General features: G+C 38.6%; 1 protein-coding gene across 1 annotated transcript; it reads left to right on the top strand.

Annotated features, from left to right (window-relative positions):
• Window positions 1–1,975: 1,975 nt before the first annotated feature.
• On the top strand, window positions 1,976–26,010 carry SUZ12 (SUZ12 polycomb repressive complex 2 subunit). Its single transcript, XM_005526694.3, has 16 exons — window positions 1,976–2,282; window positions 5,068–5,114; window positions 5,208–5,272; window positions 10,006–10,074; window positions 11,599–11,648; window positions 12,894–12,979; window positions 14,332–14,563; window positions 15,341–15,443; window positions 16,753–16,858; window positions 17,633–17,810; window positions 20,654–20,745; window positions 21,206–21,349; window positions 22,050–22,207; window positions 22,500–22,698; window positions 23,196–23,275; window positions 23,602–26,010. Exons 1-16 carry the CDS (start codon window positions 1,976–1,978, stop codon window positions 23,945–23,947), a joined length of 2,262 nt encoding a protein of 753 aa, XP_005526751.2. The 3' UTR covers window positions 23,948–26,010.
• The last annotated feature ends 561 nt before the right edge of the window (window positions 26,011–26,571 follow it).

Genomic DNA, 26,571 nt, shown 5'->3' with positions numbered 1-26,571 from the left:
ACATTGAGGAGCCTTTCCCACACCTACTTCCATATTGATACATTTTGTCACTTGTAACAGGGTGTCACTGGCCTCAAGCTCAACCTCTGATCACCTAAACATACCCATAATTTGGGATACAGCTGCTCTCTAGCCTCTGAGTCCAGCCTGCCAAACACCAAACATCAGAAGCATCATCAGGAAGTCACGGGTGTTATAAGCAAAGAAATGACATGTAAGGTCCTCAAAAATGTGCAGTGCATCAAACACTGCTGCTGCCAGGAGTGAGAGACTGGCATGAAGTGAAATACTCAGCAACAAGTGGCTGTAGAGAAATTGAGTAGGAAATAGAAGATAAAGAAGCTGGAATACTAAGCAGAGACAATTATGATAAGCAGGACAAAATATATAACAGTATTGTTTGGAGGAAGAAATGTAACGTAGGTAAAATGGTGACAACAATGAATTTATAAAAATGTAAGAAAAACTGAAGCAAAATACTGAAAAACTTACAGGTAAAACATCAATGCCCGATGAGGGAAGGAGGGGGGAAAAAAACAAGGGAAGAAAAGGTCTTTCCAGAGCAAACATGAAAGATAAATGGTATAATAGAAAAAGCAAAAAAAGAGAAATAGTAGTCAACAAAGACTTGTTTATTTGAATGTTTGGGGTGTATATACATATATTGTCTTTAAACATAATAAGGTTAATAAATGAGACATCACTTTAGAATCTCCCTTTATTGATAATGTAAGGCACATTTACAGCATGACTTTGATATATGGTTTTCCTCTTAATATTTATCACTAAGTTCATTTTTCTTAGCGCTAGAAATTAGAAGATAAATGGAGATGGTGGGGTGCCAGCACCACAGCTGTATCTGGTATCAGAATTCAAGGCTGTATTTCACACATAGACCATTCCTACCCTACCCTGTACAATTACCACAGAGAAGTTTCGCAAAGGAAAGCAAACAGAACGGAACGGCTGCCGAAGCCTTTTGTGTATGAGCTGCCGCACTGTTGATAAGGAGGTGATTAAATGGAGCCGCTGTTGAATTTCCCCACGCGGTTGGACTCGGTGTTTCCTCACACACGAGGCGCTGCCCTGACAGCGGCCCTGGCCCGAGCTCGGCCCCGCCGCAGCTGTCAGGGCTCTGAGCACAGCGGCACAGCCTGCACTTCCCCGGGGACAGAGGAAGATCTCATCAACCCAGAGACACTTCACCTCAGAATTCAAGTCTTGCTGCGCCTCTGGGCCACTTCTTGTACCATCCTCTGAGGAAGCCTCACAGTTAGCTAAGGCTAAAGCTACGGGATAGCAGCTTTATACTCATGGCCGACCCAGTATAAAGTATAACCACGTCCACCATAGAAACGATTCCGATTTCTACCTGAGCTTCTATTTTAACAAATTGATCTCTTGAGCTCTGCGAACAGCAGGGGCAGCAGGAGGTGGCATGGAGAGCCCGGGGGTACACGCAGAGCCGGGGAGGCCCGGAGGGCACGGGGAGGCGGTGGTCGGGGCCTCCCGGGGGCTCGGGCGGAGCGCTGCCGGCGGGGTGCGAGGGCGGGGTTCGGCGAGCAGCCCCTCAGGCCGACGGGGGTCCCCCCCCGTACCCATCATGCTCCGCGCCGGAGCGCGAGCGGCGCTTTCCCGCGAATTCAGTTCAAAGGCGGGGAGTGGGGGGGCGCGCGCCGAGCGCGCGGACCAACCAAACGCTTCCAGAACCATCCGCGCGTCATGCGGGGGCGGGGCCGCCGCCGACCAATGGAGCGGCGCGGCGCCATCCCCGCGGCCAATGGGCGCGCGCGGGGGGCGGGCGCGCGGCGGCGGTCGGGCTCGGCGGCCGCGGCGCTGAGGGGAGCGGGGCGGAGGAGACTTGGCGGAGTTGGAGCGCGGCGCGCCCCCCCCCCCGCCCCACGCACCCGCCCCGGCCGGCCCTGCCCGCCCCGCTCGGTCTCTGTCCCGCCGGGGCCCGCCCGGGGCCACCCCCATGGCTCCTCAGAAGCACGGTGGAGGAGCGGGGCCCAGCTCGGGCTCCGCTGGCGGCGCCGCCGGAGGAGGAGGTGGCGGCGGAGGAGGCGGCGGGTTTGGGGGCTCCGCCGCGGCGGCGGCTCCCGGCGGCAAATCGGGCGGCGCCGCCGCCGGCGGCGGGGGCGGAGGAGGAGGCAGTGGGTATTCGGGCGGCCCCTCGGCCTCCTCGGCAGCGGCGGCGGCGGCAGCGGCGCTGCCCCCCGTGAAGAAGCCGAAGATGGAACAGATCCAGGCCGACCACGACCTCTTTCTTCAGGCCTTTGAGAGTGAGCACCGGGTCGCCGGAGGAAGTGGGGGCCGAGCCGGCGGGACCGGCCCGGGCCGCCGCGGAAAGGGCGGGAGGAGGAGGGGAGGGCTGTGGGGAGCAGGGGCTTCCGGGGGTAAACACGGTCGGGGGATGGAGGGAGGGAGCGGGGCCGGGGGAGGCGGGTGCCGGCGGGGCCCGGGCGGAAGCGCGGGGAGCGGGGCCGGTGTGCGAGAGGGCGGCGAGAGGCGCCCGGGGCCCGCGGGGCGGAGGGCGAGGGGGTGTGTGTGTGTGTGCCCGCGCCCAGCGATGAACTTGGTTCTCAGTAGCACTTCCCATCAGGCTTTCGGGGCGCCTGCTTCCCTTCCGTCCTCCAGCAGCCCCTGGAGGCTCTGGGCAGTGAGAGGCGAAGGGGCCCTTTCCTCTTTGGCCTCTGCCGTTTGAGTTTCAGGGACAGGACGCGATTAAGAGTTCGCTGTACTTGGGTTTTCTTTGTTTGGCACTAATTTTCACTTAGTCGAGGTTTCGTATTGGAAATTGACCTTTGCGACCCAGGCATCCCCCCTGTAGCAGTCCCACATAGGAGGAGGATCCCCCTGAATTCACTAGGAAGTTGTGTATGGAAGTCTGGTTTAAAAGCACAGTGGAGCAGTAAACTTAAGTTGTGCTAAAAGATTTCTGTGTAGTTGCCAGGATTTGAAGGGAATTTTTAATTCCCTACTTGAAGACATGATCCTGTTTTGGGATTGGTGCTGTCAATGCTCACACTTGCTGTAGACGGTGACAGTGTTGGAGTTCTTGGTGTAGTCTGGAATAATGTGTGGCCGTTTGAGTCTCAGTCCTTTTAACAGCACTCTGTGTTCAGTAAATACTGTGCTGCAAATGGGTCAAGTGGCAGACTCGAGTTTTAAGAGCTTTTCTCAGTGTCAGTGCCCGAAGTGGAAAAAATTCTTCTGCCCATGGCTCAGTGTGTCAGGCAAGGGAAGCACAGAGCTGAGCAGGTGGCGATCAGGAGGAAGCTACAGTGTAGATATACATACATATTATATACATAATGTTAACCCTGTAGTGCAAATATCATGGCAAAACTGCGGTAAGTAAATACTGGATTAAAAAAATCCTAACACGTGTAGTATTGAGTCACATTCTTCCTGACTGTTTTTGTCCCTTTTCAAGGTCATGTGCTAGGAAAAGATAAAAGATTTATTTTAAGCTTTTGCTGAGTAATACAGACTTGTGAGACATATGTCTCTATGCAGGTTGAAGAGTGTGTTTTAAAATTTTTCCACTTGGGAAAACTAATGTTGAAGCAGCAATGCGTTGCCTTTGAATTAAGTTACATTCTCGTGAATGTATCTTAATTTTCCAAACATTAAGAAATTATAATTATGTCATGGAGTTTTTGAGACTGAAGAACCTGGGGTGTCTTTTTCAAAGTTGCGACTACTCTGTATTTTCACTTTGTGGCAAAGTGTGCATATCTTAATTTCTTTTATCTTGATTTGAAAAATACAGATTTTATTCTGATAATTTTCATTAAGCAGATTTTTCCTGGCTTCCATCAGACTTCTAAAAGTAAAAACTGTGATCATTTTAAGATTTCCTTCTCTAACAGTAATACGTATCTTTAATTATGTGTTCTATGGGGTCTTACATTCGTGACTGTAGAAATAAGACTGAATCATATCTTTAAAAAGGGGTAAAGGACATAAAAAGCTGTCCTTTTCTACTTGTAATTGCAGAATTCCACACAATAAGGTTGCCAGCTATTTGAAATAAATGTTTTGCAGTCATATGAAAAGAAAATTTGATATTTCTTTAAAAATGAACTTCGTTTTCTGTATGTGGGAAATGGGGGCAGTGTTGCCAGCCTTAGAATGAGCATCAATGCATCGTCTATTCTCTTTTTTTCTCTCCACTTGATGTGTATTATCAAGTCATTTATAAGTTTTTTGCTTATGTTACTTAGTGAAGTTGGCTTTTATTTCAGTTTATTTCAGTTCTTATTTCCATTTAGTTTGGAATTCTTGTTGCAAATAACGGGGTTCAGACAAAACTCTTCTTGTCCTGATTTAACTTAACTGGTTAAAACTAAGCTGAAGATCTTCCTCTTGTCTGTAGGCAAGTCTTGATCCTTTGAACGTTGTTTCTCAGACATGTTTGAGATGATGTTGTGCTTTAGTGTCCATTTTGTGAACAGCTGAATTATCTTCTCTCCTTTTGCACTTGGAAACAGTAGTTGCTTTACTAAAAACAATGTTAATTGTCCACCTCAGAATGATCCATAATGGATCATAGTCAACTGACAGTCCATGTTCTTGTTTCAGTACCTGCTGCAAGTGACCTTGGTACTTGCCAGAAGTGTAAAGCAATCAGAATCCAAATTGTTTGACTGTGTAAATTTATTGTGCTATTTTGGTATCGTAGCAGATGTGTTTATTGGCTTCATGAAGAAAACTTACCTATGTGACCATAGCTTGTGATATGTTGAGATATTTTTTCTGTCCTTTAATGATATAAAGCATGTAAGAAACACATTTTGTGGAAAGCAGGAGCAGTCAGAGTTGAGTTGTGACCTCTGATTTGTGTCACCTTAAACAAGAAGTTGCTTTGTGTTGTAGAATTGGTGAAATAACCTTGAATGTGATTATTTGGAGTTATTTGGACATTCTGATGCTTTACTTAATAGCTTTTTTGGTAACTGTTTCAAAGTAATTGCTATAGTAAGTTAGATACTTTTTATCATTATAAGACTGTCTTTCTGGAGGTATAAGTTACATTGGATAACACGTGTTCCTTTTTCTCAGAACCAACACAGATATACAGATTTCTACGTACCCGGAATCTAATAGCAGTGAGTAATTGGTTTTACCACTCCTTTACTTTGCACTTGTAGAAAAATTTAATTTAAGCATAACCATTTTCTATTTTCTTTTCCCCCCTGCAGCCAATATTTTTGCACAGAACTCTCACTTACATGTCCCACAGAAACTCCCGAACAAATATCAAAAGGTAAAATTGCTTTTGTAAAGTAATCCTAAAATGTTCACCGTGTAGCAGAAGTCCAAAAGGCAGTGGAGGGTGACCTCCTGTTTTCTTTTCAAGGAACTTTAAAATGCATACCTCAGTGTACTGTTGATCTCTGAGACCTAAGAGACTTTTTGCAGTGTTAAGTGTACGTGTAGCGTTATCCATGTGACTTCTGTGGATACTGGGAGTATTCAGATGTGGAGAGCTATCTGCAGAATCCTAATTCTACCGTGTTTGTTTTCTATTTTGGAGAACTTATTAAAAAAAAAAACAAAACTGTATTACATCGCAGCTCTTGTAATCAATGGTGCTTAATGATGATCATACAAAATACTGCGTTTTTAACTAGCATGACTACTTGTCTTTGAAACCAAAACCCGAATAAAAAACTATTTTGTATTTGGGTTTTAAATAAAACTATTAGCTTTGTTAATTAGTTGTGAAAGAATCCGGTAATTATTTCTGTAGTTATTTTAAAAGCTGGAAAATAAAGCAGGTCTGTTTGTACTATTTTAGAAGTACAGCAAATACTTAAAAGAGGTTGCTTTGAACTGGATACACCTGAGAGATGGACTTCAGTTTTGATATTGCAAAATAGTCAGTCCTGTCATGTGAAGTGCTACAGCTGCCTGTCAGTGGACCTGAAAACACAGAAACACTGCAGAGGGACAATGCAGTGTACATTATTTATTAGCAGAATCACAAGGCCCTTCCAGTTACTTACTTCCCCTTCACTGAAAATCCTTTGTTACAGTTTAGACTTACGTTGTAACCTGAACATTTAGTTTAAAATATTTTAACACCAAAGTTCTTATCGCTTAGAAACAGTTGCTGTGGGACTTAAGTATGACAAATATGCAACAAAATGTGATTATGCAGACAATTCTAATTTAAACTTCATATTTATATCTAAGGGAGGTAATATTTGCGTGATCTGTTGATCATTAGAATTTGCATATTTTTATTTAAATTTAAGGAGCTATTTATGACAGTATTGGATCTCTTGGATATTGTTTAATGTTCCTGCTAAGAGTTTTAATGCCACAATATAAATTTTTCTTAAAAACTGAATCCATACCATACAACTTCAGATACTTGGGACAGATAATGATCAGATTTATTTTATTTTTTTAAACTTGAAGTTGCAGCTTACTTTTTCTTACAAAAGTTACCAAAATGAATTTTTTACTCATTTTAAAGTGAGTCAGAACAAAATTTTAAGAAATTATTTTCAGGTTGTTTTGTTTTTTGTGGTTTAGTTTTGTTTGTTTTTTTCTAACTATAATTGTACTACAGGAAGTTCTTGCTTGTAACTTAGATTAATTCATTATTGATTGAAATGTGTATGTCACCTGAAAGTGTTCTGTTGGATATCTGCTGTACTTGCTGGGAAGCAACTGACAATTCTTTGCCTGTGTATTGTTATCCACTGTTCCAAATTCCAGTTGATTCACCTGCACAAGTAATTCTTGGTTTCTGTTTGAAACACACTGATTTTTACCAGTTCCCTTAACACTTTGTTTTAGAACTTTAGTTTAGTTGGGAGGTGTTCTAATAACAGATTACAGCTGTTTCTTTCAATAGTTCTGACAATGCTGACTTACTGAAATCATGCTTGTAATTAGGTCTAGGAAGATTAAATAAAACACTTCAGTATGTTTTCTTTATAAAATAATGCAGCAGAAGTGAATGAGTATAGTAGAAAGGGAAAAAAGCCAGAAAGTAATTGTGAAGTGTGTTTCCCCTGGGTTCCCTCTGCCCTTTTCATGCTCAATCAGTACTATGGCCCTTCTCTTTCAGCCTACTTAAAACCACAGAAGTTGTAATTTAAAGGTGGTTTGGACTTAGAGTTTGGCAAAAGAGTCTGAACTGCACTTCCTGAGGGGATTAACAGGATCCTTGTTTGCTGATCTCTGCTGGTAAATACTTACAGATATGTGCAAGACCTGAATCACTATTCTTCATTCAACAGAAATAATTAAGGTCTATGATCTTGTTGTTTTGGTGAAAAAGGGACTTGAAAAGAGAAGAAGTATCTGAACTAGAGAGAATTGTCCTGTGGTTCATATAAAGAAAAACTGATGTTCTGGTTTCAGTACAGTGAAAGTGTTAGTAGAGTTCTCTTTGCATAGAAGTCTTTTCCGGAACTGCATCACTGTTAGCCTGCTTACATGGTCTATACATCTACATTAATTTATTCCCCTAGAACTCCTAAATGTTGCCATTGAATTGCTGAAAATTGTTTTGATTGCCATTTCAGTAAACAATATCATAAGGAAAATATAAAGAACTAATCTCCAAACTTAATAGACCTTACTTAAAGAATAGTAACTATGGCTCCAAGTCTTTTACCTCCAGCTCTATGATAGTCTGAGAAAAATGACAGACAAATTTATCACTTGAAGATAAGGAACTAAAACTGCATTTTTACCAGGAAATTATCTATTGACATTGCTCCACATATTTAATACTGAGAAAGTGTTTAGAAAACCTGGAATGCTTAGAGCATAGGAAAATGGTCATAGGGAATAGTTGATGGTTATGTGTCAGCCTGGGCTAAAAAGGTATTGAAGTTGCTGCTTTTTGGAGAGGTGATGGGCTTTGGTCAGCTGACACTTGATGGAGAGCTAAACTGAGCTTTGTGTCTCTGGGTCTGTCTTCAGGTGTTAGTATATTATTCGACTTAATGATAGCGTTGGAAAGAAGTTACTAACTGTTAATAAAATTGTTTCACATACAGTATTTGGATAAAGGAATAATTACATTATTTACTGGCAAAATAATGGCGTGCTATTATGTGACTTCTAATACTTTGCTAATTATTACTTTTCTTGCCTGGAATAAGAGTGGGTGGAGAAAGGAATGCACAAGATGCACATACTTGTTACACAAGTAAATGCTGTCTTGAAAATCCTGAGTGTGAGGGATGGTTATTGCAAAAACTTAATTTTGTCTTTTTTGCATGGGAACATGGTAACATAAATAGTAATTAATTTTATAGAAATTTCTGCTCTTACAAGTTAACGTCTTACGAGTTAACTTCTATTTTTAGTTTCTCTGCAAGACTTTTTTTTTAGTAGGGCTCTCTTGTTTTGACTAACCTGAGTCTGGATTTAGCAAAGGTTGTGCCACTGTTCTTTTTGGATCAATAATGGTCGCATACTAAATACAAGTTGTGTCAGATGTTGGTGTATTTTATGAAAGATTGTTAACTTTCCCCCATTCTGGGATCATGTTTGTCTCTTAGCTGTTTTTTGGCTCGTCTTCTGCTCATGACATAACTTTGCTCTAAATCTGTTTTAAGCAATTCCTCAGTCTGGAGAAAGCCTTCTAAACTTGCTGTTCTGCAGAACAGTGGCTGCAGAGCACTTACCTTAGAACCTGAAACTTTTAAGAAATTGCAGTGTTCTTAACATCTCTTGCTTTAAAATTGACCACTGAAATGTTTATTTTAACAATCCCGTGTTTTAGTGTAGGTGAGTCCGTTCTTCAGTCGTATGTGTGACTCTTGGGCTGAGTAGAGCTTTGAATCAGTGATTGTTTACTACACAAATCATAATTGTTTTTCCCCTTGTTATCTGAGTGCAGCTCTGTAGTTTTTGTTGCCCAGTGTTGCTGTTTAGTCACCATGAGATGTGTAACTCAATCATTCACGAGCATTATGTGCTGACTGCAGACAGAGTGACATCAGTGTTTCTTCAGTCAGGGTATTTCTGTATACAAATGCTTCCCACTTCCCCAGAACATGGCATTGCTCCCTCTGCAAGAAATCCAGTGTTTGGCAACTGTTTATGTCCTTCTCACTCCATTTTTCTAAGGTATAAATGTAAAGGTAAGGTGCCCTCACACTCTTCCATTGTCACTGTAGACAAGTGCAATTCTATGGGCATCTAGATCCAAGAGTTAGCTTGCCTTTAATGAAAAAATGAAAGACTGTTCTGTAACATGTTGAATAACTTCTGCTCATGAGTGAGCTTTATTTAGCAATGAACATGAAATTGTATGTATGGTAGAACAGGCTGAACATATGAGTATGAACAGACTGCTGTCAGAATTACAGAGAGGAAAGATTTGAAGTGATTATTCTGTATGACATTGTTGTCATTGGTTGTCATTGTCCTGTTTCCTTTGAGTGTGCTCCAAAGGTAGCTTCCAAATTCATTGCTCTTTGCATTGTGTCCATTTAATAGAAATGTGTGGAGAAATAAGGGTTTGTGGTTTTAATTAGGCTTTTTACTCTTTTGTCCTATAAGGTTTTAAGTGTTTTTCATTATTATGATCAAGATTAAAATAGTAATGACTGAGGGGCTGACATGTCAATTTCTGGTATGTACAAGTATCAGTAAAACAGGAAGATTTTCTTTGACAAAGCTGAAATATGGTTAAACATGTTCATTGCAAGGGTTTCAATATGTTGCTGTTAAATTAAACTTCTTACTAGCAGTAGGATTACTGTTGCAAGGCCTGCATTTAATTCCTTGTATTATTTTTGATTCTGTTTGAGAAACAGTTGTGTCCCTTTTAACACAGGCAGGATACTAGATCTAAAAGAGTATATATGTGTCTAAAGGGTCTTTTCTGAAGAGGAGTCTAAAATGGTATAGACAGTTTTAGATGGAAAATCAAGTCAAAGCTCAGGCTGAATACATTTTCTTGCTGTAAGTTGTGGATACATGTATATGTGTAAAACTATGCTTTTTGCTTTTTCCTCACAGGAAAACATTCAAAGTAGATGACATGTTATCAAAAGTAGAGAAAATGAAGGGAGAACAAGAATCTCACAGGTACTGTCCTGCTATATACTTATTATGTGTGTGGGTACAAACGAGTAGATGCATGGGCTGAATCAAAAGTCCTTTTTACTGATGAAGTGCAAATGATAAAGAGTCATTACTTGAAGCAAATAGTTGCTGTTTGAAATGTTGCTTCCATAATCTTAAAATGTATGTATGTACGCTGGTCACTTAACTTGGAGAAAAGCAGTACTGGGATAAACTTCCAGTATTTGTTGTGGCATCTCTTAAAATGTATACAGAAACCTCAAATAGGTATTTGCCTTGTTTTTAGAAGTGCCAGTTGTGTCAGTAAGTAATCTCTGTGTGTTGGAATTAAAAGTAAAAAAATGAGGTGGATTTGGGAAAATACCATGAAGTTTTATTACTTGGAGTTTATGTTGTATACTTGCTATTTTTAACCTGCTCTTTTCCCACCATGTTTGCAAATCATTAGACAACTTCAGAGGCAACTAGATACAGTGTAGTCTGAAACAAACTTATAAATTGTGTTCTAAGAGGTTTTACAGATTTACTGTATTATATTTTGCTTCATGTATTGTGGTTAGTTGATTTGTTGAAACAACATAAAATATTGCTTTGTGTGTGTTGTTTTTTGTGCTTTCCAAAGGATCAAAAATGTGCTTTAGTGTGGAAAAGTAACATAGATGAATGATGCAAGTTGGTGTAGATAAACTCCTTTGAATGCTTGAGCTGTTGGGCACTTCTGTTGATCATTTCAGAGCTCTTGGGAATGTTTGTGTTTAAAAATAAGTGTGGAGTGTCAGGCTGTATCTGCCTGAGAAGTGAAGGTGCACGAAGTTGTGTCTGGTGGTGTAGTGGGACAGATTATATTCTGTTCAATGTGTACTTCAGAAATACTAAGTGGTTTTGAGGCCCTTTTTAATCTAGATTTATGAATAATTGTTTTAAATGGAAATATGCCCCGAATTTTACAATTTAAAATAAGATGGGTCTATAGTCAGCAGAAGAGAGTCTAAGCTGTGAAATAGAAGATGCAATTATTATTTTGATTTTATATGGTATGAATGATATGGACTTGATATAACTGATTGTCTATTTCTAAAGGTACAGGTTCCCCCATGTAAAGATTCTCATTACTGAGTTTAAAATACTTGTTTAGGTTTTCTTTTAATCTACACCAAGCCCGTTCAGGGTGAAATTCTAGAAAATTTCCACCAAAAGTGAACTCTGTTGCTGATGACTGTCCAACAAATGTGTTTTGCCTGCCTGTGAAGGCAAGATCTTCTGTCTTCAGGCAATAGTCTTCTATTGTAGTGCTTAAATTTTATTTTAATGTATCAAGTCATAGAGTACACAGAGAGAATGAGTCTGTTAGGAGAAAACTGGTGTTCAATTCTGCATCAACTGCTGTATCCCAGCAGTTTCTGAGTTAAAAGGATAGAGCGAATCATTAGAGTTCTGTACAGTGAACATCAGTGAAGTGATTGCTGTGAGAAAAAAACACTTATTTGTTCTAACATTTCCTTTTTTTCCCCTCTTTTTCCTGTTTAGCTTGTCTGCTCATCTGCAACTTACATTTACTGGGTTCTTCCATAAAAATGGTATGTTTGCCAATTCATTCATTCCACTTTTAAATTGTATAACACCTTTGAAATTAGTAAAGATCTTTGAGGGGGATATTTGAATGTTTTTACTCTCTGCTGTTTGGATGCAGGTTTTAATTTACTTGTTCAGCCTATCTCATTAATTGTAATAAAGTAGTACTTTAGAAATGTTGTAGTGTAATTGTGATGTTAAGAAGATAAGAATTCAGGATTTTAGTCAAAACAGTGATTTTGAGAAATACTTGAAGCCATCATCCATTCAAACAGAAATGGACCTTGAGGAAAGTGATTCTTTCCCAAAGAATTTGATTTTCTGGGAGTAGTCTTTGGTGTTTGAAGTAGCTTTAAAAAACCTCACAGCCCTCAAATAGCTGTAAGATTCAATGGTCTCTACTTTAAAATAGAAGTGTAAGAAAAATTTGTCAAGTTGTGGAGTGAAGGAAAGGCCATGTCAACAAGTATAAAAGTCATGGAAATTATATTTTAGTGACTTGAAGTCATTCCATGGTGTCTTTCAAGGACATAAGGATTTGCCTCTCAATATCAAAATTGGCTTCCTCGACCAGAATGAAGAGTTCTATTGCTCTGAGAGCAAAAGCTGTTTGTCCAATAAATTAAAATTATATTTCTAATTTTGTGGTTGCCATTGCTGATCACACCACTGGCAGCAGCTGCCTTGAAGATTACAGGCTCTAGGAAATTTATTGTGCAGTCTCTGAAACAAAGTCTTATTTTCCAATACTTTTTTTCAAGTTTGTTCATGAGTACTTTAACAGCTATTGTGCATTTATTTAGTCTTGCATAATATTTAAGGGGGGTGGGGGGGTGGCATAATTTTGTTTTGTTTTCCTATCTCATAGCATTTGGATCTGAAACCCAAATTTTAGGTTTGCAAGCTGTAAAGAAAAAAAATTGGGAAAAATAATTTGACTCATATGTAATTAGTGTGTTCCAGCTGTCCTTAAATCTGCCCATAACATTTTTCTCTGTTACAAAAAAGTAACAAGCTTGCTCTTTTAAACTTTGGAGATCAGTTAGATCTTTTAATTGGCTAATATGAGAATAATTAGGATATATTCTCAAGTGGAAATTTGTAGCAAGTTTGGGGAGAGTTGAAACTTAAGAATGTGGTTAGAGGTCTTTGTACCTGGGAGGTGCCTGTGGTTAAAAGTAATTACAGATGGATTTATATCATTGAATAGACCTTTGCTTTTTCAGAACTTAAAATACTTTTCTGTTTAGATAAGCCATCACAAAACTCAGAGAATGAACAAAATTCTGTAACTCTGGAAGTACTGCTGGTGAAAGTTTGCCACAAAAAACGAAAGGTAAAAATGATCTGACACATTATTAATATACATTAAAGCAAATCCTGCTTCTGGAATATCTAAGTAACACTGCCATAAAGTGATTCTTCTGTTGAAATTAGCCTTTAAATTTAAGAACTAATGTATTCAAATTGTTTCCCATTGGATTTTGTGCTGCTTTATGAGAAATGAGTTTTTAAAAACATTCAACTTGGTTGTTAGTATTCAGCTTGTAAATCACATCCACTCATTGTGAATTTCATCCACTTCTGGTTTTACCTCAGTTTTTTTGTGTGTCACATCATTAAAGTATTCATTCTGTTGTGTTGTCCAGAGGCTTAAGGAAACCAGGCAATCACAAAATCATAAAGTAGCCTACGTCTTTCAGAGTTCAGGAGTAAAAAGGAACAAATTGTAATTGTTTTGAACTCCTCAGTCATCTGCCAACTCTTGTCTCTTTCCTTGCTTTTTCTGTACCTGTGTTTTTTTTACTTTGATTATTTCAATTATTGCAGATTTTAGCTACCATAAATTATAAGCAATTTTATATTTATTTTTAAAGCATCTCTGAATTTGCTTGCAGTTTTAGCTGTGCTTATTTCACATCAGCTGGCAAATTACCGTTCCAACTATAAGAGTATGGGAGGCTCAGTAATCCTTTAGGTTTTAGCCAGAAAGGGAAAGATTTGCAGTCAGAGCTGTGTGTTCTTCCCTAATGCTAGGCTGATTTGACAGGTTTTTAAGAATTAGTACTGTTTCTAGCCAATTTTGTTAATTGTTATAATATGGATAAATGTAGTGAGATCAGGATGTGCTAATGGTTATTACAAATGTTTTGCTGCAAATTTCATACTTAGGCTATCTTGTCTTGTTTTCCCAATTCTACACAAAGTTCAATGATCTCTTTGAGAGATAACTGAATATAATAAATCATAGGTAAGTGGTTCTTTATTTCACAGATAGCACAAAGTGCACTTTGAAATATTGCAAGAAGATAGGAAACCCTTAAATATATATATATACAAAAATTTTAATTTCTTCAGGTAAACAAGTTAGTATCAATGACTGTTCTACAGTCTCTTTAAGTACCTCATGTTAGTGTTATTTTAATCACATAGAGAAAGATGGCTGCTGCCAGAAGGGGTTATAGAATGCCAGTTTTATTTACACCTACAACTATCTGGGTTTGCATTTAAAATCTGGGATTGTTCCAGATTTTTTTATTTATATCTGTTATAAGGCTTATTATAAGGCTTATTTTCAAAAGTTGGCAGAATAAGTACACTAGTTCGGAAATGACATAAATTTAAATACTTACTGTCTTTACTTTGAAGTCTAAGAACCTGAACCTTATCTTTCTTGTTTTGCTGCAGGATGTCAGTTGTCCGATAAGACAGGTTCCTACAGGTAAAAAGCAGGTGCCTTTAAACCCAGACCTCAGCCAAATAAAACCAGGCAACTTCCCATCACTTGCAGTTTCCAGCAATGAGTTTGAGCCAAGCAACAGCCATATGGTGAAGTCTTACTCATTGTTATTCAGAGTCACTCGCCCAGGAAGGAGAGAATTTAATGGACTGATCAATGGCGAAACTAATGAAAACATTGGTAACTTCAGTCTTTAAATAAATCTGCTTTTGCAAGGTTTATCTTGTGGGCACGCATGGAGTTGTCTTGATGAGCAGTGTGGGTCACACTGTGACAAGGGCCAGTAATAACTGAGTGATTGAGCTTTTATTTGATTGCACTCTCTTTTGAGATGGGGCTGAAATTCAGCTGGTAGCTAGAAATTGTGCTTCTGGCTTTGTGTAAATTTAACACCACTTGTTACTAACGTGATGCTGAAGGTGTGAGGCAACATTGTTAGAGGGTGAGCAGTGCAAGAGAGCCCGTGGTCACTGAGTGTCATCATTCCTCCACCAACACTGGTCACTACTGACTCACGGTGGGTGCTATCAGAGTTTTTCAGCAAAACTAGATGACAAGCCAGTTGAAAAATACCTCAGTAACAAATTTACAAAAGCTATTTTCCTAATCCTGTTGAGAAATGTTACAACACAAATGTTACAGCCTTGGAGAGTACATGTCGAATGAAAAACTTTATTTCTTACTATTTTATAGCCACGAGAGGAGGAAGATCAAATCCCAAATTCTTTATACTGACAGAATAATACAATGAAATTATAAATACATGAGAGAACATACCTAAAATATGATTACTGTTAAGCTATGTGCTCTTTTATTGCACTCTTTTATTGTCCTTCTTTATTGTATGGCACGTCTGACACAATCAATAGCCAGTTATATTTGTGAGTGCATAGAGACTGTTGGATCTTTAGAATCTGTGCTTATATAATGATTGAATACCATATTTCTTATGTGCAGATGTCAATGAGGAGCTTCCAGCTAGAAGAAAAAGAAACTCTTCAAATCGTGAAGATGGAGAAAAGACATTTGTAGCACAAATGACTGTATTTGATAAAAACAGGTAATATTGTAAAAACAAATATAGCTTCTATTAATCATTATAAATTTGATAATAAACTTGATATGTTCTTTGTTACAGTGTAGGTTGTCTTTGGCTGCATTTTAGTTATTTACAATAAGAACTTAGGCTTGTTATGTTTTTATAAAAAAAACCTACAGGTTTCATAACACATTTTATACTGAGACCCATTCAGTGATTACTGTAAATGATTCCCATCTGTGAACTTGAATATTGTCCTGTCAGTTTGCATCAGTTTGTCTGTTCCTTGCTAATTTTTGACAGATGTCATTTCTCTGGTTCTGTTAAAGATGAATGACAGCATAATTACAAAGTTAAACAAAGACAAGGTCTCTGAAATACCCTTACTGCTTACATTCTGTTAGAAGGCATAATTTTTTCCATGCCCACACTGTTGCTGATGTAGTCAGAGGTGTCATTCTGCTGACAGCTACAGAAGACATCAGTTCTCCATTACTACAGGACAATCAAACAAGTAGTTAAAATTGTAACAGGCTTACTTTGTCATGTAGCTTAATTATTTATTATCATGTTACTACTTAATGTATTTCAAAGAAGGTGGAGTGGGGTGAACTCATGTGTCAATAGCTTAGAGCACTCTAGATCCAGTTCAAAAGATAAGGACCAGATTATTTCCTGGGTGGACATTTTGGTTGTTTGTGCTGCAAAGGGTGATAGTGCCAACAGCCAAAATACAGTACATGAAAATAAGAGTTCTTTCCATGGCAAATGCAGGTCCAGGTAGGTAAGTATTTAGATGATTTCTTTATCAATAAAACTGGAGCTTGAAGAAAAATCTGCTTAAACCAGCTCCAGGTAATTCTAACAAAATGGTTATTTATCCAAATAGGGTTTTAGAAATATATTTTTGAGAAGTTTGGTTTTTGAAGAAATGTCTTTTTCTAATCTGTATCTTCCTGGAAGTCTTGACAGTATTTTGTTCTTTTCTATTACTTAATTCCACTGGAGAACTTGAAAATGCTGAGCAGGAACCATCAGATGATTTTGTAGTGATGATGAGCAAGAGCATTCTCAGGCATGCTGTTGTATAAATGAGACTGATTTGCAGCAGAATCAAATCATGCATACAAATGTATATATTTTTCGTTTAGTCTTTAATATTTTTCTTTTTTATGGATGATGTTTGCCTAAGATTTAGACCTAGTCAGATAAATTTGCTTGAAAATATGCCTTTAGGTTCATGGAAGTTTAATTACTGTGAAATAGTGCATTTTAATAGACAAACAATAAAGGAGCTTTTTTACACATAATACATATTTTGTCTTGACAGACGCTTACAACTTCTGGATGGGGAATATGAAGTGGCCATGCAGGAAATGGAAGAGTGTCCCATTAGCAAGAAAAGAGCAACATGGGAAACGATTCTGGATGGGAAGGTATGGATTGGTTTAGTGGCCGAGAGACCTGTCTTCACAGGAAGTAATTCTTTTAGGGAATGTATGGACATGCATTTTAATTCAGCTCTCAGTTTAGAAAGCCTTGGGTACACTGGATCATTAATGCAAGCAGATGTCAGCTACTGTAAGTATGGCAGCTGTCTCTTTTCAGTGACGTCTGAATTCCTGACCTAGAAAATCAGGCCATTTAAATGCTATTCTAATGTAAGTTGGATATATCAAAATGTATTCTAAGTTGGACATACCAAAAAGGAGCAACCTGCAGAATATTTAAGGGGAAGAAAGAGGAACCAGACAGGTGTGATCCTATGTACATACCTTAAGAGAATGCTGATAAAATGTAATGATGAAAAGAAGAGGATGTATCAGTGTAGGAGGAAGGGCTGTGAAGAGAGTTGTTAACTGAGGTGAATTAACACTCAGTGATGCAATGACTGTATGTACTTACATAGTCATGCTCACGTGTCCTGGGAGAGTATGAGTTGTAAGTGATTGAAGAGAAGAACTTGAAGATTCCAGATGGTTACAAAGTATTTGTGTCTCAACATGATCATATAATTATGAAAAAAGCAGAGATGATCCAAATTATATAGTAAAAATACAGTTATAAGCTCAACTATCCTGATTAGCCTTTACCTGCATTAAAATAAATTACATCAGTCTACATTCTGTGAATATTTTCTCATGATTGTTTTTGTGAAGACACTTACTCTACTGTTTTGTTTTTTTTTTTTAATTTCTCCCACTCTCCAGAGGTTGCCTCCATTTGAAACATTTTCTCAGGGTCCTACACTTCAGTTTACTCTTCGTTGGACAGGAGACACAAATGATAAGTCTACAGCTCCTATAGCTAAGCCTCTTGCAACACGAAATTCTGAAAGCCTCCCTCAAGAAAACAAGCCCAATTCTGTTAAACCTACTCAGACTATAGGTAAGCAAACTTTGGTTTTGCTGCTGAATAATCATCTGCTTAACCCTTGTATTAAGCAAGGGCTTACTGGTGCAGCTGCTTCAGGTTATTCTCAACAGAAAAAAGCAAAATTGAGCGGGTGGCTTTGTTGTATCCCATATTTTGTACATTTTTTATGGTTAAAAGCTAAATATCAGGACAATATTGAAGTGATTATATACAATGCTTGTAAATCCTGCTGTGAAATACATTGGGGAAAATCCATCATTAGGATTTCTGGGATTGTCTAGTTTGCCCTACTCACTCCAATTAGGGTTCTGTAAGTTTCTGGATTTATAGGTGCCCTCGTTTCAGGTGGAATAGAGTTAATTTTCTTCTCAGTGGCTGCTTTAGTGCAGTGTTTTGGATTTAGGTTGAGAATAATGTTGATAACACTGATGTTTTAGTTGTTGCTAAGCAGTGTTTAGACTAAGTCAAGTACTTTGTAGCTGTCACACCACCCCACCATCAAAGAGGCCACAAGGGGCTGGAAGGAGACACAGGTGGGACAGCTGGCCTGGACTGGCCAGAGGGATATTCCAGCCTGTATGGCTTCAGGCTCAGTATAGAAACTAGAAGGAAAATTGGCCTAGATGCCATCTTTATTTTGTCTCACTCACAGTAGTTTGTGACTTTGAATTTTAGAACCTTGTGTTGGCAGGTAGAGCTCAAAGGCATCTGGAAGACTTAAGTTGTACAGAGAGCAACAGGCTGCACCTGTTGTTTCAACACCTATGAACACACCTAGACTCTGGATTGATACCCAGTTCACTTCAGAATAATCAGCATTTCCAAGCTTGTAACTAGATTGGGACTCTGAGAGTAAGGAATCTCCTTGTTGTAGAAGTGCAGTGCAGTGGTTCTGCCCCCAGGTTTGGTCTCTGGGGCATGCAGTGAGGCACCACTAGTGAAGAATTGATAGTGCTTTGGAGAACTTGTCCAAAATGTCATTTCAGTCCGAGTTTGGTGATGTTTTGTAGATAGAGTAGTGACAGCAAGGAGATTACTATTATGAGAAAAGCACTACTTTTCTAAACATGGTTTTTATGCAGTTGTGTTACAGTAAATGTTAAAGAAATGTAAAAGAAACATAATGGTGAGACTTTCTAAGAGTGGTGATTCTTTATGCTACTTTTAGTGTGATAAAGAAGTGAGAGCAAGAAGAATTTCACCCTACCTGTGCAGAAGCCAATGTCTAGAATGACCCCTAACATCCTCAGCCAACCTACAGGCATCTTTCTCTTTGGAAAGAGTACAAGAATATTTAAATAGGACTGATATCTGTTTCTTGCATTGAGTATTTTACCTGAGCTAGGGATTGCAGACACTTGGGCTTCTTCCATTAAGACGAATGGCTGTCAGTGCACACAGACATGAAGTAATTCCAACAGAACCTGGGAGGTCCTTGAACTTTTGCTGTGGAAAATGTTCTGTGCTCTCTTTACTTCCTTATACCAGACTTCCTTTTATTTTAGTTTCTTGGAGATCTGTATTGTAATTTGTTAGGTAGGTTTTATGCCCAGACTTGTAAAAGAAATGAGAGTTGAGTTGACTAACTCTAGAAGCTGTGTGGTAGTTAACTGTAATAAATGTAGAGTCAATAGGAACATGGCAAGACTGCATTACCAGTGGAACGCATTTTTTCTTCCATCAGAAAAGCTAAATGTTCCAGTAAATAAAGTAACAAGCCAGACCAACCTTCCCAAATAGTACAGCAAACTCTTACACACAAATATACCCTAGTGTAATGTGAAGCATTGTAGGGTATTTTTTATGGTTCTGCTGTTTGCAGTGTCTGAATATCATGAGAGTGAAAACTGTACAAAACTTCTATCAGAGCTTCTGATAAAGATCCAGTGCATCTTTCCCAGTGGTACATAAATTTGGTGTTGTCATTTTACTTTGGCATATTTCCCAAGGCAGACCAGTGGAATAAAGGCATCAAAGACTTTCTAAGTATGGCAGCTTAAACTTTGCTGTAATTACAAAGTTACGAAAGTAACTGAGCCACAGAATTGGGATTTCTCTGATGTGGTGCAGGCTGAAGTGTCAGGCCTCTCTTCTTCATACAGCAAGGAAATTTTATCTTCTTTCTTCTTAAAATACTAAGTACAAAATAAGTGCATCTTCTAAAAGTTAGGGCAGTAGAGCTGAGCCTGTTTTCCTATCTTTATCACCATTCAGAAGCAAGTAGGGTCATTATTTGATTTCTCTTGAGGGCAGATTTATAAACCTGCTTCGTTATGTGGGGTTTCTCATTAGCTATATGAAATCAAATACTCTTATAGATTAAAGTGTATGGAAAAGACTCCAAAGCAACTGAGCAGTGCCATTACATATACCAACAGTGGTCAAGGGTTAAAGTCTCAGTTAAATATTTTTTGTGATTACTTATATTTCTGCTGCCTTTTAAGAGACTTGTGGAACTTCTTAAACTGAATTTAAGTGAAGCGTTTGAATGCCGTAATCTGAAAGCAGAGATGGTTTTTATTTCCCAGCTTTTAGCTATACATAAAGAATTCTCTGTTTAAATGGAGTAAGAAAAATGTTGCTTTCTACCTGACCATTTTTAACTTCTCTGAATGATTCTCCAACACTGGAGATAATGTTGTGTTAGAAGTGGGTTTGCCTGTAGGTTTGTGAAGGAAGCTAAACATCCAGACTTCCTTGTTGCTGGTGGAAGCTTCTTATGTCAAACGAAATTCAATTGACCTGTTTCCTTCAGCAGCAGTGCCCTTCTCAGAACTTCCATACTTGGGTAAGAAACAATGTTTATCTGTTCCTCTGCACCAAAGAAATGCATGTCTACATGGGTTTTTTTTCAGCTGTGAAAGAATCTTTGTCTACAGACCTTCAAACAAGAAAAGAGAGAGATGTTTTAAATGAACCTCGACAGAAGTTGCGAATATTTTACCAGGTATAGGAAATAATCATTAGAGGGAAAAACCAGAATCTAAATATTGTGTAGCATTAAAATGTTTGCTTGGGAGCTGGGTGGAAATTTCCATTCACCCTTTTAGTGTATGCCTTAAAGAGTCTCAGATTCACAGACTGAAAGCCATTCCACAGACTCTTCTTTATGGAAGTATTCTAGAAAACTAATCTTCCTGGGGGCACATCTGATGTTCTGAAAGACGAAGGACATTCCTTGTTAGACCTCTGGAGGAGGACAGGTGGTTCTCCAGTGGGGAAAAAAAAAAAATAAATTGAAATAACCATGTTTCAGTACACTGAGCTAATACAGTGTTCCCAAGATCTTAACTATTGCTGTTGAGGTCTCCTGTAACGACATCCAGCTTGGTTTTGGGGGTTGGAAGTTAATGAATGAAACTCATTTGGTGCTAATTCTGAGCTGCCTGTTCCTTTGTTTGTATCAGTTCCTGTACAACAATAACACGAGGCAGCAGACCGAGGCCCGCGATGACTTACACTGCCCCTGGTGCACACTGAACTGCAGGAAACTCTATAGTTTACTCAAACATCTTAAACTCTGCCACAGCAGATTTATCTTTAATTATGTTGTAAGTAATCATTTTTCAGTTCAGCACTATGAAGCTCTGTACAGTCAGTCACAGATACTACAAATGCAGGGATTTTGTTTCCAGCTTAGTAAGTTGTAGGGCTGTATCTACATGTTAGAAGCTGCTTTCTGTGAATGTTTGTGTGTTAAATGGAGCAGAAATATTGTGGGGTTTATTTTATTTCTTTTTTAAAATATATATATATTAAATAATGCTGACCATTGGAGCATTATTCTTCATATGGAGAGAATTATTATTCACCATCATATTATTCACCATAATGGAGGCTGAATTCTAAATGTAGCTACTGCTTTTGCATCAATGTGTACTTTGATGTAAAAAGCAATGTAATTATATTGGTTGGAAGGATCTTGAAGCTCTAGGAAATATAGAAATGTTAGCAATCTTTAGATTTAGAAATTTAGCAATCTTTTGCTGATATTTTTCTTAATTTTATAATTTGTTCTGAGTGGCTTTATATAAAACAGTAAAATAGTACAGAGCAAGGAAGCTTCAGTGTAATTTGCTTCTAGAAGTTAAAAATTATTTGGGTGTTGTGAAAGGAAACTTAGAGCTATATCAGCTGTATCAGGTTATTGACAAGGTGGTATTTAAGATATTCAGAATTTAGAGGTGACTCATTTAAACCTCGTGATGTGCTGTCATTACTGTCTACTGAGTGTTTGCAACTGTGCTCCAGTATCATCCAAAAGGTGCTCGGATAGATGTGTCCATCAATGAGTGCTACGATGGCTCCTACGCAGGGAACCCCCAGGACATCCATCGCCAGCCCGGCTTCGCCTTCAGCCGCAATGGGCCCGTCAAAAGAACTCCAATCACACACATCCTGGTTTGCAGGTAGGGAGCTGCCAAACAACCTCTGTGTGGGTCACAGAATCAGCTATGCTGGAAAAGACCTTGGAGATCACCAAGTCCAACCTATGGCCTAACACCACCTTATCAGCTAATCCATGGCACTGAGTGCCACATCCAGTCTTTTTTAAACACCTCCAGGGAGAGATTTCCCCACTCCTAACATTTTTGCAGGCTGGAGCTTAAAATAATTTGTGACAGATTTGTTAATCAGTGACAGGTCTCAGTTTTTGCATCTCTGATGTGCTGGTAACAGCAGTGACTTTGCCTTTGGCAGGCCAAAGCGCACGAAAGCAAGCATGTCCGAGTTCCTGGAGTCAGAGGACGGAGAGGTGGAGCAGCAGCGGACGTACAGCAGCGGGCACAACCGGCTCTACTTCCACAGCGACACCTGCCTGCCCCTCCGCCCCCAGGAGATGGAGGTGGACAGTGAGGATGAAAAGGACCCGGAATGGCTTCGGGAGAAAACCATTACTGTAATTATTCTGTTTGTACAAAGTTATTTTAAGTGGATTGTGGTTTTTAAAAGATGGTCTGCAGTTGTTTTAAGGAACAATTGGCACATGTTGTGAAAATTCTGCATTTTAGGAGCAGGAAATTTTGCTGAACTACTGTTGATGTAAATTGATGGAATCAAAGTTTGTTTTTTCAATTATGCCTTCAGTTTGCAAAGTTAGTTCAGTCTCCTTGTGTTCAAACAAGTTTTCATTGTGGCTGCTTTTCTCCTTCAAAGAGGAGATGCTGGAATCAGGAGCACACAGTTTGGGCTGTATATAATAAGGATATAATTTATCATCAAAAGTCTCTACATCAAATGACATTTTTCTAACTTTTCTGACTGCGGACCCTGAATTTTCTAGATATATTTTTGTGTGTAAGTTGAATTTTGGGTATGCTCTCACTACTTGGCCACAGATACACAGTTTTGATGGGTGTGTTTGTTTCTTTTCCTATCCTTCCTCCCAATCTCCAGCAAATTGAAGAATTTTCTGATGTTAACGAAGGAGAGAAAGAAGTGATGAAATTATGGAATCTTCATGTTATGAAGCACGGGTATGTTTCTGTGCTTAGTTTTGATACAAAAAAATTACAATATAGATTTGGTTATCATTTTGCATTGCAGTTCACTAAATACTTAAAATTCAGTTGGCTCAGTTGTTTGGGAAAGGGTCATTAAAGGATAATTTGTAATAAGCTTTTGAGAGTTTGAAGCTTTTAAAGATGTTCTTGTGCCTAGTAGAGTTTGGGCTTTGAAAAGAAGAAATACTGGACTGTGTAATAGCTGCTCAATGCAGTTAGATTGATAAATCATGTTGTAGAGTATCTTTTGGGTTTTTAAAATGTTCTGCTTGCATACTGATGGCTTTCTTATTTGACAGGTTTATTGCTGACAATCAAATGAATCATGCCTGTATGCTGTTTGTTGAAAATTATGGACAAAAAATCATTAAGAAAAACTTGTGTCGAAACTTTATGCTCCACCTGGTCAGCATGCATGACTTTAACCTCATCAGCATCATGTCCATAGACAAAGCTGTGGCCAGGCTCCGAGAAATGCAGCAGAAGTTGGAGAAAGGAGAATCGGCTTCCCCGACGGACGAGGAATCTTCCGAGGAACAAAGTGGGACAGCAAATGGATACAGTGAAAATACCATGAGAGAGAGGATTTCAGAAGTGGAAAGCATCTCAGGTGTCACGAAACAGAGCAAGAAGCAGAAGCTCTGAAGTCAAAAGTCAATTGTCATTCAACGGACAAGCATTGAAGTGACATTCTTAGGGTGCATGAGCTCTATAAAGAATTACACACAGAGATTACAGAGATTCCAAACAGGCACTGCTGAATGGAAGTAAATGATTTCAACAAGGATGTTGTTTAAACAGGGTTTTTATTCAGTTACTTATGCAAGTACTACATGTATATTGGTTTTGGTGATGTAATGACAATATTCTAAGAGTTTGAGCATGAAGAGCAATATAAAAATCTTTTTGTAATTTTAGTAATTAGTGTCTTAAGAACTTTATGGAATTTACATAATTTAAGTATATGTAAAACTGTTTTTATATTAAGATTTTTGCATCTGTATCTGGCTGTTTTTCCTACCATGAAGTTGTGAAACATTAGGGAAAGGGGATTGGGATACAGTTTCTGCTTTTCTTATTTAGAAATTCTCCAGCTTTTTGTGAAAATAACGTCTGACTATTTACAGTTTAACCTTGATCCTTGTATTTGAAATCATTTATCAATTGATCGTAAATTACAAATCAATTTATTTTACACTAAAAATTATCAAAGTTGGCAAACTTAGCACTTCCTTTGTCTTGTGCCTGTTTGGAAAGATCTTGGCTTTTCACATTCCAGACACAGCGAAGTACCACCTTGGCTTTTTGAGGTTTAACCAGCAGTTTGGGTTTCGTGGATAATTCTGATGTATTGATCGCCCAGTGTACCATTTTAAACTTGAACATTTAGCTCCTTTATATTTTTATTACACATTTACACAGCTACAGAGAGGATTTGGATGCAGCCCCTTGTGCCTGGGGTTGCCCATCCTGGGGTGCCATGCTAAGGCCGGAGCCTCGTGTCCGTCTGCAGGCGCTGTGTCGCCAACTTCCCGCAAAGTTCTCGCCTCAGCACAGACTGCAAGGCCAGGCCGTGGGTTTAGCTTTGGCTTTCGAGATGCCACTCTTGAGGGAAAAATGCACTGTAAAATCGGACCAGAAAATGTGTTGCACTTCTTATGTAAGTATTCTGTGATGTATTGTATTCAATACAGATACTAAGATGCTGACTAAACTATATTTGAGCAGTTTTGCACTGCTGTTAACACATTTTACGCATACGTTTACAGATTTTTTCCAATGGAAAGTGGTTTCACTACTGGTACAGTATCAGCACCGAAGGGTTTTATTCCAGCAAGCACTGTGGTTGAGTGACATCACCTCAATTTTTTATTATCCTTAAAATATTTCATTTTTCATATTCTTTATTTATAAAGGAACAATGCTGCTGTAAATACAGGTATTTTTTGTTTTTTATTTCATTCCATCACCATGAGATGCAGTTCCCTATTTGTTGAAGGGGTATATAAGCTTTCTAATGGTGTCTTCAGAAATTTATAAAATGTAAATACTGATTTTGATGGTCCTTAAGATGTGTTTAACTGTGAGACTATTTAACTAATGGTGTGGATGTGATTTGTCATCCAGTATTAAGTTCTTAGTCACTGATTTTGTGTACAAAATAGGAAAGAGGGAAACTGCAGCTTTTCATTACAAATTCCTTGAATTGCCAGCTCTCTGAGTTTTAGCAAACTCTAATTATGCCTCTGGATAGTACATCATGCATTTCTCTCTGGCTTTAATTTGCTAAAGCTGTGCACATATGTAAAAAAATAGATTATTTTAGGGGAGATGTAGTTCTAGAATTATTGCTTATGTCATTTCTTAAGCAGTTATGCTCTTAATGCTTAAAAGAAGGCTAGCATTGTTTGCACAAAAAGTTGGTGATCCCCCCAAAAATAGTAATGAAATTACTTCTGTTCAGTAAACTTTGTATGTCATGTCAATTTATAATAAAAGCTGAAAAAATCCCCTTGTTTTCTATTTATAAAGATGCCTTTTCTATTTGTACCTTTAAAGATGCCATGTAGGTTGGTTAAAAAGAATTTGAATGGTACAGTAGATGTAAAAACAAAAGAAAACCCTCCCCCCCAAAAAAAAAATCCCTAAAATGAGTTCAGCTGTTTAAATGAACCATTGTTTTTCATTAAATGTTTTGTTTGAAATAAGCTTTTGTACATGAAATTCAGTGATACAAAATCTGCCATGATGGGTGTCCAGTAATTCCATGTGCAGAGACCTCAAGCAGCAAAACTCTCTTCTGCATGACTTAAAATTTGTGTTCTCCTTTGCCAGATTGTTACAGCTCTACTTAAGGTATCTCCATAATTTCCAGTGTTTTAACCAGATTATAGTAACTTTCATTCTCCTTGCTTGGGGTAGAATTTAAATAGCCGAGATGGGTGTAAGTGCTTTACTGTACTGAACTTTCATTTATAGAAGTGCAAATGAAACATTGCTTGTGTTGTCAGTTACAGAACTAAGATTTGTGTCGTTTTTACATGAAAGTGGTTAATTTTTCAGACATTTTACAAAGTATTTGGCTTATATGGACTAAAGTTTAAATAGGTGTCGGTTAAATCCCATTTCTCTGGGACTGCAGAGGATGGATGCTCCAGATACTGTGGGACAAGTCAGGAACTGCATTGCTTGGCCAAGTGGTGACTGGAATGGGAGTCACTGAGAACCTTTTTCCATGTTAGGATTCAGATCCTGAAATGCAGGTTGTG

Source organism: Pseudopodoces humilis, chromosome 21 (assembly GCF_049639895.1).
Source record: "Pseudopodoces humilis isolate 2021_Gansu_Grassland_sample_001 chromosome 21, ASM4963989v1, whole genome shotgun sequence".
In the NCBI taxonomy this organism is placed as follows: Eukaryota; Metazoa; Chordata; class Aves; order Passeriformes; family Paridae; genus Pseudopodoces; species Pseudopodoces humilis.
This window is presented reverse-complemented; position numbering and strand designations above follow the sequence as displayed.